General features: G+C 41.9%; 1 protein-coding gene across 2 annotated transcripts in view; it reads left to right on the top strand.

Moving 5' to 3' along the window:
- The window catches only part of LAMP3 (lysosomal associated membrane protein 3), a 55,128-nt gene that overhangs the window by 6,274 nt on the left and 34,677 nt on the right, over nucleotides 1-14,177 (top strand). For both annotated transcript variants that reach the window (XM_073626293.1, XM_073626292.1), the window contains exons 2-3: nucleotides 5,560-5,945; nucleotides 10,480-10,599. In XM_073626293.1, the coding sequence (XP_073482394.1) occupies nucleotides 5,560-5,945; nucleotides 10,480-10,599 (506 nt within the window). The remainder of the gene's footprint in view (nucleotides 1-5,559; nucleotides 5,946-10,479; nucleotides 10,600-14,177) is intronic.

Raw genomic sequence — 14,177 nt, 5'->3', positions numbered from 1 at the left:
AAAAGCGCATGGTTGATCAAATACCACCAAAAGAAAGCTGTATTTGTGGGGAAAAAAGGACATCAATTTTATTTGGATACAGCATCGCACGACTGCGCAATTGTCAGTTAAAGCGACACAGTGCCGTACCGCAAAACGGTCTTTTTTCGTTCTTTTTTTTACGGTCCCGTTGTCATGGGACCTAAAAAAAACCAGCCGCTATTGCCCGAAAAGCACTGCAAACACGACCGGCACTGCAGTATGAAAAGGGGTCTAACAGCGCACGTCAGAGCACAAACCAAGTCACGCAGTCCAAGGAATTGTCTGTAGACTACCGAGACAGGATTGTATCAAGGCACAGATCTGTGGAAGGGTACAGAAAAATTTCTGCAGCATTGAAGGTCCCAATGAGCACAGTGGCCTCATTCATAAATAAAGGAAGTTTGGAACCACCAGGATTCTTCCTAGAGCAGGCAGCCTGGCCAAACTGAGCGAATGGGGGATAAGTGCCTTAGTCAGACCAAGAACCTGATGTTCACTCTAAAAGAGCTCCAGTGTTTCTCTGTGGAGAGAGGAGAACCTGCCAGAAGAACAACCATCTCTGCAGTACTCCACCAATCAGGCCTGTAAGGTATAATGGCCAGACGGAAGCCACTCCTCAGCGAAAGGCACATGACAGCCCGCCTGCCTGGAGTTTGCCAAAAGGCACCTAAAGGACTCTCAGACCAAGAGAAACAAAATTCTCTGATCAGACAAAACAAAGATTGAACTATTTGGCCTGAATGGCAAGCGTCATGTCTAGAGGAAACCAGGCACCATTCATCACTGCTGGCCAATATCACCCCTACAGTGAAGCATGGTGGTGGCAGCATCATGCTGTGGGGATGTTTTTTAGTGGCAGGAACTGGGAGACTAGTCAGGATTGAGGGAAAGATGAATGCAGCAATGTACAGAGACATTCTTGATGAAAACCTGTTTCATAGTGCTCTGGACCTCAGACAACTCTGAATTTCCTTGAGTGGACCAGCCAGAGCCCCGACTTGAACCCGATTGAACATCTCTGGAGAGATCTGAAAATGGCTGTGCACCAACACTCCCTATCCAACCTGATGGAACTTGAGAGGTCCTGCAAAGAAGAATGGGAGAAACTGCCCAAAAATAGTTGTGCCAAGCTTGTAGCATCATACTCAAAAAGACTTGAGGCTGTAGTTGGTGCCAAAGGTGCTTCAACAAAGTATTGAGCAAAGGCTGTGAATACTTATGTACATGGGATTTTTTTATTTTGAATAAATTTGCAAAGATTTCAAACAAACTTCTTTCATGTTGTCATTATAGGGTATTGTTTGTAGAAATTTGAGGAAAATTGTAAATTAAATCCATTTTGGAATAAGGCTGTAACATAACAAAATGTCAGTGTGAGGTCCTGCCACCATGTAAAAATATGTAAAAATAACACTGAGCTCTCACAAATGTAGACTGAGGGGCACCAGAGTGTCTGTGTTGAGCAGGATTGTGGAGTTCAGAGGCATCAAAATAGTCTAGGGAGGGACAAAGCCTCAGATCCTGTGTCTGGCTTTTGCCAAAGACCAGTAGGGTATATGTACAGAAGACCAACGAGGTGTGTAATCTTAGGGCATCTGAGCATAGTTTAGGGCTCCATCTAGGAGACAGGTGTACTTCACTCGGGAAAGGGGAGGACCCCTGTCCAGGTCGGGGAGTGGGCCCAGTGCTCTCAGCACATTAAAAAGCAGGTGCATGATGCTGCAAATACTCAGTGGGTGAATCTACAGGCTAGCCATATAAAAATGGTATTATACCCAATGGTGACAGTCTCCCAGGAACATATATAGCCAATGGACAATTGAACTGGATGCTGCAGATGGAGAGGGGAACTGGGATGATACAGGGTCTTGAAAAGCATTAAAATCACACAATATAGTTGTAGCACACTCTTACCATCCCAATGTCCAAAAAGCACCTCCATGGGTCACATAGAGGAGCCCCATCAGGTAGTGCCCAAGCTGAAAAGCCAAGTAATGGCACAGAGGTGGTGTCCACCCTAAGGCACCCATCACAGAGGGATATGAAAGCAGGCACCACACAGTCAGTCACAGTCCTATAACCACTTCTGCCAGAAAAAAATATTAAAATCGAAACCTCTAAGTTTTAAATTAACTAGGCTTCTACTCATCCTCCCTCTAACTTCTTGAACGTTTCTGGAAGGGACAGACAAAAAAAAAAGGAAGGAAACAAGATACAGAATTGTTCTCACTTCACGAACATTTCTGTGCTTCTTCTTTCTTCATGTCTAATCAGAGTACTTTACTTCTAGTTTCCACATAACATTATTGTATAAGGAAGAAAAATACTGCATGTATGTATAAATATTTTATATGAAAATAGCAAATTTCATGTAAAAGACCTAAAGCAGCATTAAAGCAGAACTAAACCCAATGATTCAACTGTTTCCCAAAAGAGGTATGCCTTGAAAGGTAACTGTCACCGTCGCTGGTGTTCTCAACTGAACAATTAAAAGAGAAGTATGACCAATGTTCTTTTAGCCATACTTTTCATGTGGGTCACAGGAGTGCACTTCAGTGACCCAAAATTAGCAGACTGTGAGCTAAAGCCCACTGTTGGCTGACGTCATGGAACCACTCCAGACTCTGGAGGGATTGCAACGATAATTTCAGGATCCACCCAGATTCCTGACCAGCAGCTGGCTCAGCCTTTCAGCACTTTGCAGAAAACCTGAGCCAGCTGCTATCACCCCCTCTTCTGCCAGGCGCACCAGTGAGAGCTGGAGGGGCAATGCACAGAGCTGTAACTGACAATGTGGACCCGAGAACTGAGTGACCAGCGGTCACAAAATTGCTCAGTTCTCAGGTTTAGAGGTGGCGTGGGACAGCTTGCAGCATCGAAACGATGCTGCAGCAGGTAGGTAAGTATGTATGTTTGTTTTTTGAATTGCTACACTTCTAAATTAAACCATCAAATGGCTGATGTCATAACTGATCACATGTACAACACCATGGCAGCTGTAGATCAAACAGAGGCTAAGATGGCAGTTTCCTTGGCTGTCAAGGGTAGGAGGGTTTTGTTCAGCCCCTAATTGGTTAGTGAGGCCACCAACCACAATAAATGAATAACATCAAAGCTACAAAGGGGTAGCTTGTCAAGATTTACGTTTAACTTGAGCTGTCTAAATCTCTAACTTTGCTGATCAGTTTGATATTCAGTTTTCTCTGAAGACAGTTGCTCTGCTAATGCATTTTTAATCATATCTTCTGTTTGAATTGCTTAGACATATGTAAAAGTGGTATTAAAAGAGAAGTATGGGGTTTGGGGTTTTTGCAGATTATTTCGTTCTGATGCTGCATCTGTCCCCTGCTGGCTCTAACACTGAGAACTGAGTGATCAAACAATGCAGATCACTTAGTTCTCACAGCTCCCTGAGCAGAGAGCTGCTGACTGTCAGTCACCGCTCTCTGCTCTGCCCCTCCTTGTTCATTGGAGTACTAGGCTGTGGATGGGTCAGGAGCGGCCAGCTCAGGCTCTCTGCAGCTTGCTGAGTGGCTAAGATGGGTGTCAGTCAAGGCATGTGTGTGGATCCCGACCCCAGTGTCGCAATCTTGCCTGAGCCTGGACCGGCTCTGTGACATCATCAGACAGTGGACTTTAGCCTACTGTCTGCTGAAAATGGGTCACAGGAGTGCAGACCTAACTACACTCCTGTGATCCATAGGAGAAGTACAGCCAAACAAGCTTTGGCTGTACTTTTCCTTTAAACCCAAAAGCAACTATTTACAGTATTATATTGCAGCTTACCAATTCTTGGATGTGATTCCTGCATTTGTTTTCTTTTTAGGCTTTCTTTTCTTTATTTTCAACTGGTGATCCTGTCAGTAAGTCTGTTGGTTTTCAACAGAACAAGCTCTCCCTTTTATTCAAAAACCTTTATCCCAAAAGAAAAAAGAAATGGTTACTATAACTGCTTGTGTAACTGCAGTGTGAGCTGGAGTTTGGTTTAAGTTTGTTAATGTATCTAAATTTGCTAATACATCTAACATTCCCCTCCCCTAGACAGACAATGCTGCTGTTCAAAGGTACCCCCGTGCTCATTCATCCAGAGTGGGGGCACTCTAATACAGAAGGTGTGTTACTGGTCAGATCAAAGAAGTACATAAGCTATTTGTTGATTGTAATCAGCCATTTTTTGCCTCATGGACTTCAGTGGGAGTATTTGTAAATGGGTGTGTTTTTGTGCCTGAAAATCATGCTCATTAATGCCAGTTGGAAAGTCTGGGCTGGAGTAAAGATCGATTAGAGGTTCTAGGGTTGTCTGAGAAATGCAGTCTCTGGAGGAAGAGAGGGAGTATACAGATTTAATTCTAGAAGATCTGTCACTGCTTTCCTCATGAAAGGTTCTTTAGAGGTCCCAAAACATTGGATTTCAAGTTTGAGACATGTCCCTGTCTTCACATAACCAGAGTACTGATGATCATTTTTGGTTTTCAATCATTATTGCCTATGGTAGTTCCATTTGTTGTTTTGTAACTGCAGCACCTTCCATCTAGAGGAGTTTAATAGCTGTTAGGAATGCACTGAGCTATAGGAGACACAGGTCTGACTAAGGTGGCCCATAAGGATGCTTGTTCTCCAGTGTTGGTATGTGGGATGGAGGCTAATTAAGAGGCTATGTAACCATTTGTGCAATAATGTCAAACTGGGATTCCTATTCCCTTACTCTCCACACTTATCGTAATTCCTTTCTGACCTTTCATTTGCACATCTTTTTGCTCTCCCTTATTATATATTTGTTCTGATTTTAACGCTCAAGTTTTTATTTCTAATGACCTGTTGCATGAATTTTAGATGCACTGTTGCATAAATTAACTGGACATAACATTTTAAAATTTGCATAAACAGTTAATAAACAAAAAAAGGCTATATCACATCTACAACTTAATAAGGGGTGGGGCAGAGGGGCCCCATAGTTTCTTGTAATAATGCATAATTTGAAGGCTATATCACATCTACAACATAATAAGGGGTGGGGCAGAGGGGCCCCATAGTTCCTTGTAATAATGCATCATTTGAAGGCTATATCACATCTAAAACGTAATAAGGGATGGGGCAGAGGGGCCCCATAGTTCCTTGTAATTATGCATAATTTGAAGGCTATATCACATCTAAAATGTAATAAGGGGTGGGGCAGAGGGGTCCCAGAGTTATTTGTAATAATGCATAATTTGTTACTTAAAATAAGATAACTTTATGAGCTCAGCCTGCAACATAGGAATTAGACGTGCTAAGAAAGAATACAAAAAAAGCATCATTTCCACCTCCTTTCATTTGAAAACAAACAAACTAGTTATATGTATTCATAATGTACAAAATTGTTGGTGGGCACATAAGGGTTGGGTATCATTTAAGTACATGACGTCTGGCTTTAAAAGATGTTGACGTCATATTTTTCCTCTATCATTTTTTTTTTTTAATTTTGCCTGACTTTTATATGATACTATTTGTGTCTACATGTTTAATATTTAACATTATCTTTCTTGTCTTCTATTTTAGGAATATTCATGGTTGACATATATGCAGAACAATCCACAGTTGCAACAGTTCAGTTAGCAACTTCTCAGGCACCAGAATCGTCCAGCAGCACAATAAATATGTCTTCTACAGCACACGCGTCTTCCAGTACAACACACTCAACACCACATGCAACCTCAAACACAACACACACAACTTCAAATACGACCTCACATGCATCCACCAATACCACAACACATCCAACAACAGCACACACTACGTCGCCAATTCTACCAACAAAGCCTTCACCACCAAAAAGCAGAGAGTACAAAGTGACAAATGGTAACGTGACATGTATAATTGCAGACATGGGTCTCGCACTTGAACTGGATAATTCAACAAAAGTAATGCAAGACAAAGATGCAAAGGTATGCCTCTTAGGATTGTGGAAGTTCATGTCTTTATAAATCTGCACTACCTGACCAGTTTTCCTTCATCTCTAGCAAAAGTCCAGCTTATGTTAAAAGATAATATATTTATAAGTATATTATAAGTAATTTAAAAAAAAATGTGTTCCAATGCTCAATATAAGCAGACTATAATGCTTATTTTGTTTAGGGAATACTCTAATACAGAACATTATTTGCCTTACATGGAGATGTCAGTGCTGCTTTCTGTTGATTCCCCTGGCTGAGTAGGGCCATGAAGTCCATTCATTCATAGCATATCCTCAGTCGTCTAGGTTAAACAATGCCCTGTGAAGACTGAGGATATTTTGTGGTGAAATACATACTGTAGGGGATTGCTTCAGATTGAGAATTGTAGCTTGAACTTCTTTTTTTGTAGCCTGCATGGAGGCCCAATTAAATAAAAAAAAAACAAAAAATATTGTCCAGAGTTGGACTTTAAAGAACCAATAGCAACCCTAATGGAGGAGCAAAAGACAGCCTAAGCACTTCTGGCCTCTTTTATACAATTGTGGTCATTAGCCTAATCCTTCCAGCTATACAATGATAAAGGGTGGAATTTAGTTCCCTAATATTTTAATATGCCATGAGTTCTATAGTTAAAAAAATGGGATAATTGCATATCACTGGTGTTGGATACAGCAGGAAATAATCATATTGATGGCTAGCAGCAGATAGTCTTAACTGCTCATTCTCAGGACTCTGTCAACTGGTTTTATTGGCTTTTTCAGCTGATCATTTTTGTTTCCCTTAGGTAAGAGAAAATACACACTCACCTTCATTTCATTATGCAGAGTAGGCAAAATAATAGCAGATGCTCATGTAGCCATTGTTTACATTAGTGTGTTGTTTACCTTTGTAGATTATGCAGTTAAGTCAAGATGTCATCCACAAAGAGACTGTTCAGTTGAGCAAAACCATTGTGTAGCATTGCCAGGCAAGAAGCAAAACGGGAAGCAAAACCTGCCAATATAATAAGCAAATACAGCTTTGCCTAGGTACACACTTAATAAATAAAAACTATACACATGCAGCAGCACAGCACAGTGGTGTAGTGGTTAGCACTCTCGCCTCGCAGCAATAGGGTTGCTGGTTCAAATCCCAACCACGACACTACCTGCTTGGAGTTTGCATGTTCTCCCTGTGCCTGCGTGGGTTTCCTCCCACACTCCAAAGACATGCTGGTAGGTTTATTGGCTTCTGTCCAAAAAATTGGCCCTGGTGTATGGGTGTGAGTTGGGGACCTTGGATTGCAGACCCCGTGGGTGTGGTGGAGCGCTGTGTAGATTGATGGCGCTACCTTAAATATATAAAAAAATAATAATATAGTGGATGGGCATCCTGATGGGACGCAGTGTGCAGGGATGGGGACAATTGTGGGTGCTCACTCAGGTTGAACTGGATGGACTGGTGTCTTTATTCAACCTTACTAACTATGTAACTATGTAACTTGCAGAACTACCCTCGTAGGAGGTGCAGAGTTTAGACAGGTTCTTTCTCGAATAGTGCAGAGGCCGCCAGGAACACAGCAACAAAAGTCCATTCACCGTGGCTCATTAACCACCAAGCAATCAAATGGCGCTGGAGGGGTATTAGAAACAATGTCTCTGTATAAGTTCATAAAAGTCCATATGAGATCAGAATAGGACAAATTGTGAATCTGAGCACCTGCGGCAGCACCCTTGGAGTGAAGCAACTCTGTGGATACCAATGGAAACAAAAAGGGTGCCAGCCTAAGTGCAACAATAAAAACACTTAGATTTATTATAGGCACTATGAATTGGCAACTTACATTTGGTGAATAAAAAGTAGGCATGTGAATAACTCCATGGCCAGGCTCAGTTGTTCCCCAGGGTAGAAGCAGGTCAGTGTCCCATCGCGAGTGGTGTTAGCCACGGTAGCTTCTAGCTGTGGGAAGCAACCGACTGATGGAAACCAACATGGAATGCAGATGATGTCGGCCCGGAACAGACATCAGTGGGGGAGCGTGGTGCCGTTGATAGTGGGCGGTAACGTGTTTTGAAACGCGTTTACGAGACATTGACAAAGAAACAGGAAGTTTAGAAATGCGTTACTGCCCACTATCCAAAGCACCACGCTCCCCCGCTAACGTCAGTTCCGACCTGACGCCATCTGCGTTCCACACTGGTTTCCACCTGCCGGTTGCTTCCCACAGCTCCAGCTACTACAGCTAACACCAGTCACGATAGGACACTGACCTGCTTCCACCCCGAGGAACACCTGAGCCTGGCTATGGACTTATTCACATGCCCACTTTTTATTCAACAAATGTGATCTGCCAATTCATAGTGCCTATAAAAAATCCAAGTGTTTTTATCACTGCACTTAGTCTGGCACCCCATTTGTGTCCTTTGGCTCATTAATCAGTCTAGGGGTTGTCTTTTGAAAGTTTATTTGCTAGTAGAAACTTGGGAGGGTATTTGGGGTGATGCAGGATATTCCTAAAATTAAAGGTATTGCTAGTAGAGTTGGGGACCATGAAGCAGTATGAGCATAAGTAGAGGCTTTACTCACTGGATCCTGGTACATAGACAGTTCATAGGTGCAGCCTCTTGCAAAGTAGTTCAGTATTCAGTCCATAGGGCTCCAGGGGAAAGCAGCCCCTCTCCTCTAAACTCACCAAAGAAAGACCAACTCCTAAGGGCTCCAGACTATTTAACAGCAATCTAGCTCCACCTGGGCATACCTCCCCAGGGATTGGCTAGGCCCCGCTGAATATTCAGACTGAACATTTGAATTCTCCTGCCCTAAGTTCTAGAAACTTCTTCTAGAGGCAGGGGGAAGTAATCAAACTATCAGCCTGTGAAGCTAGGAGCAGACCTAACCAAACAATCACTGCTCTTGTGATTACTGCAGAAGCCAAAACTAAATTTGCCAATTCAAACAAACATTTGCACTAGTGACAGTAACATTACCAACACCTGCGGCAAACTCAGGTAGTTCTTAATACCAATTCTTACTATCACCACTGTAAGCATATGTCGCTATGTCAGCATCAAATTAGTTACCGCCAGTTCTCAGATTAGGAAACTGGTGGTAATTAAAGTGGTTGTAAACCCTTACATACTGTATACCCTGTGAAGTAACTGGCCTCAGATTATACACAGAGATATAACACATCTTCCTACATAAGTTGTACTTGTTTACCTGCAGCACTCTCTTCTACCATCCATTCAACGTGCCGAATTTATAAAGCTTGTCTGAGAGTTCGGAAAAAAGGGGGTGGAGATCTGAAGTTACACTCTGCATAGCTCAGTGAGGAGAGCTCTGAGAGCTAATTGGAGGAAATGGACACCCCCTCCACACAGCTCACAGGAACAGAGATGAGGCTGTCAATCTGTTGGAGTTCCCTCCCCTGTTCCCATTTTTTTCTTGGTGTCAGGAAAACTTGTCAGAAGTGACTCATGCTGATAGCAGAGGAATGAAGCAGCAGACAGAAATTACACTTGGTGCTCCTAATTGAGACAAGTACACACTATAGAGGGATATGCTTTGTTCATATTTCATGTCTGAGGATTACATATTACAACCATTTTAGGATCAACTCTGAGCTGGTGTACAGAGTGGTGCTGGGAAGCTGTCATGTATGTCAAAAGTGAAGCGATCCTAATGAGCAACTAGTCTCTCAGTTCCCCATCAGGTTCCATCCACTCCAGTACAGAGCTGGCAGACGAAGTGGCAGGAGAGGGAGGGCAGTGGTGAATGCACTAAGGAATTAGTGTCCAGTGTGGACATTCCTACTCCAGTACAGACATGGACAGATCCATGTACCTGTCCGTGACATGCACATCCTGTATATTAGATGCAAGCACCGATGAAATTCTAAGCCCGGGTTCACACCTATGCGAATTAGAGGTGCGTTTCCGCACCTCTAATTCGCATAGCAGGAGAATGTGACTGGCTCCCTATGGAGCCGGTTCACATATCTCCGGGGCGGCTGCGGTGCGCACTGCACAAAAACGCTGTGCGTCTTTGGCTGCGTTTCAGGGCCGAATTCAGGCATAGAATCGGCCCTGATTCGTCCCTGAAATGGTGAACAGGGACACACAGCGCTCCTGTGCGGTGCACAGCGTATTATGGTGTGAACCCGGGCTAAAGGTTGTCTATGACAGCCTTTATGAATTCCCATGTATTCGTTTAAAGAAAAAAAAAAACAATTGAAGCCTGTACATTCCTTATAAACATTAAAGTTTCAGCAGTTGAAATAGAAGTAGAAATGTAACTTCTATTACATGCATATAACTTGCTTTACATTTTGAAGAGGGTTCCTGTTTTGGTAGGCTCCTTGTTTGTTTTTGGAATGATTCAAATCAATAGATGGACTTTGATCATCCGGTATTGTGTTCGCAGTCGGTAAATGGCATTCTCTTTCTTGTCTTCATTAAAAACCCTTACCGTCTTTATTAACTTTATGAGAACAAATGTGCTAAGATTTCAGTCATTTACAGAAGCTCCCATACTGCTTTTTTCACAGGTCAAATGGTATTTTAACGTGAAGCCGGAAACCACTACGGGAAACGGCACTTGTAATGAATCCACAGCAACTCTTATCCTGACATTTCCACAAGGATCTATTCATTTTGTTTTTGTCGAGGTATGTTTAGTTAGTTGCATTTAACAATACTTTCTGTATATAACACTGAGCTCTGGGCGGATATAAAGATCACAATTTATTCCAGGTATGCAATTACAGGCAGTCCCCGGGGTTAGGGAGGGGTTAGGGACTGTAGGTTTGTTCTCATGTCGAAAATGTTCGTAAGTTGGGAGCGCATGCGCAGGACGGCAGAGACGTCTTTTTCCAATGTTTTTCGATGTTCTGTCAAGTAGCCGCGCATGCGCAGATGTCGTTTTCCCATGTTTTCCGATGTGAACAGTAGCCGCGCATGCGCAGAACGGCAGCCGCATCCCGTTCGTAAGTAAGAGTTGTTCGCAAGTCGGATGATCCTAACTCGGGGACTGCTTGTATTAAAGATTAACAAAGTACACTTGTCATGAGAAAAACACAGGGCTGCCACTGCTGCCCTGAAAAAGCTACTTACCTGGACGTTATGTTAACCTTCAGTTGGAGGGTTCAGCAGTGGCAGCCCCCATGTTTAGATAACCCAGGGCTCATCGCACAATACGAATGCCCCCGGCTGTCCCTCTTAATCATGGCCCCTAGAGGAGGAGTGAAAGGCAATACAAAAGAGTGTTACTTGAATGGTAGCTCTGAGTCTGCTGGGGCTGCTAACAGCACATCCAAGGCATCGAGAGCAACATCATTCTCATCTAGGCAAGAAAGGAGAACGTTCTGCCCCTGCAACACAAAAAAAAAAAGTAAAAATCAATAAAAAAGCAAAAATCCAGTTGTAGGAGAGGAAGGGTCCTGGAGCCAGATATGATTTGCTTTTTGGGGTAACGGCTTTAAATGCACATTTTACTTGGGAAGATTTTTGTTAAAATGAATGGTTTCCTTTTATTAGTATTATTGAAATGAATGTTGTCCTATAGCAGCTTTTCTCAGCCAGAGTTCATCCAGGGGTTCCTTGAGCAATGAACAATTTCTTCTTCTTGTTAAAGTAATCCTTGAAACTAATAATCTTTTACCTGTAATTGGGGATTCATCCTATTGGCCACAAATGTAAGGAGCATTCTTCCCACTGACCATCAGGCTAATATAGAGTAAGCTATACTGTAGATATAGTAAATATTAGCAGGGGTTCCCTAAGACCAGAAAGTTATTATAAGGTTTCCGCCATGTTGGGGTGAGAAAGGCTGTCATATGAAGTAGCCCTTGTCAAGTATGCTAAGTATACCCCATTTCCTTATTCTTTTAATTATTTTTATATCTGAACTTACTGTCCATTCTAACGTGCTGTGAGTAAGTTAAAAGTTCCAATGTCCACTGTTATCACTAAGAGATTTTCCAGATCTTCATTATTGCAATAAATAAATCTGCTAATTGTTGGTCTGTGAACCTCAGTAATGCATCAATGGCAATGAATATCATTGCTTCAAAATCTTCTGCTGTTAAACAGAAGAGGTCAAATGGGTCAGATCTGGATGACAGCAGCTATTGATAATGTCAGCGCTGCAGATAACATTGCAATTAATATATCTTATGTTTAAACCTCTACCTATCTACAATGAATGTATTACAATGTGGTATAGCACTGTTACAGAAAAAGTAGGGTAAACCTGAGGGAACAATAGTAGTGATAATCTCATAAATAGGCCAGTGGCACTAAGTGTGGGACATTCAGTACATCGTTAAGTTTACTTGTGAGCCTCTCATACTTCTTAGTTATCGTCAAATTTAAGCAATATGCAAGAATTCTCAGATGAACGTTTCTCAATTTTCTGATTTTGAAATGCTCCCAGCTGACTGTTAACCATTAACTCAACATTGCTGATAAGAGCTCTCATTTCCTTAAGTTACCACTTCACTTTTTGGATGGTCATATGACTCTGGCTGCCATTCACACAAAAGGAATTTTAGTAATGCATACTGAACAGAAATCCAGTTAAAAAAATAAACATGCAAATCACAATTTACCAGATTGTGTGCAATGCTAAATCAAAAGATTTTTTAAAATAAATTCTTTATTTATAGGAAACTATTGAGGAAGAAACAGAGTTTGATAAAAATTATGTTGACGGCGGTTAAAATGAAACAATGTAGTCTCTGCGCTCTGGGCACTTTATGACATGGGTTAATGTCAAACAGTGGCATTTTTGTCTTTTAAGACAAAATTGGGAAGTTATGTTTATAGTTGCATTTATATTGTATGTGCGTTTAGAGCAGGGGTCTCAAACTGGTGGCCCTCCAGCTGACTACAAGTCCCATGAGGCATTGCAAGGCTGACAGTTACAAGCATGACTTCCACAGACAGACGCATGATGGGACATGTCGTTTTGCAACAGCTGAAAGGCCGACAGTTTGAGATCCCTGGTTTAGATTATCTAGTCTACCCCTGGATGCACAAATTTCTGTTTTTCCAAACGCAATTAAACTGAATGCACCTAAATGTTAATAAATGCAGTAGATTTACTACTCCATCTAAAATCATTACATGCATCCAGCAGGTTGATGAATTTTGGAATTGGATTTTTGAAGCACAACAGTTTTCTTATTAAAAACAAATCAATATCTTTTATTTTTAAGGCTGAGTTCACACTAGTGCGAATTGGATGTGGCTTTCTCTGCATCCAATTCTCATGACAGGAGAGTGTGATCGGCTCTCAATGGAGCCCGTTCACATATCTCCGTGGTAGTCGCAGAGTGGATTGCACTGTGGTCCTGTGCGTCTTTGGTTCAGTTTCAGGTCCGAATTTAGGCAAAAATTCTGACCTGATTTGTCCCTGAAATGGAGAACAGGGATGCATCGGACCCCTGCTGTGAGCCACGTCCGCACAAAGTGTGAGCCCAGCCTGAATATATCCATAAAAAGCCATTGCCTGCCCACTTGATTACAAAAAATACAAAAATCGTTAAACATACAAGACAAGGTAATCATATGTTAGCGGAACAGTATATCTCTTGCAAACAGATGATCCATTCCCACATTGTGCAGCTCAACACGTTTTATGGATGTAGTCAACTTCTTGAGGAGCCATATATATATATATATATATATATATATATATATATATATATATATATATATATATATATATATATATATATTCATAACTCATTTTTAGACAGAAGCAAAGCATACTTAAACCTTATCATAACATGTTGTCTGTTAACCCCAAATAGAGGGGGAATAAACCCCCACTACCTTAGCCCCAGAATTTACAGAGGAGGAGGGGAGGAACTAAAATGGAAACCAAACTGGAATGCACAACCGCAGAGACACCTCACACCCCAAGCGTACCCAAGTGTTCTCTGTTGACTATATTGTCTTTTGGTGGATGGGAGATCACCACAGCTTTGGCACCCAGACTGCAACTTCCAGCTTTATACTAAGGCCCCACTGTTCTGAGTGATGCATTTCTTTTGTTTGAACTGCACTGCATATACCAAGTTATTTTTCTTGGATATTTTGGCATTTTAACACCTATAAAGCCTTCCTGATACCAAATATGGGATTATGCAACTAGAACAGGATGGTTCTGCGACTTTTATACCTCTCATCCTGTTCTTGGGCACTACCATCTGCCTTTCCATGGTGATTGGATTAAGGTGGC

The sequence above is a fragment of the Aquarana catesbeiana genome, linkage group LG04, assembly GCF_042186555.1.
Source record: "Aquarana catesbeiana isolate 2022-GZ linkage group LG04, ASM4218655v1, whole genome shotgun sequence".
NCBI classification, from domain to species: domain Eukaryota; kingdom Metazoa; phylum Chordata; class Amphibia; order Anura; family Ranidae; genus Aquarana; species Aquarana catesbeiana.
This window is presented reverse-complemented; position numbering and strand designations above follow the sequence as displayed.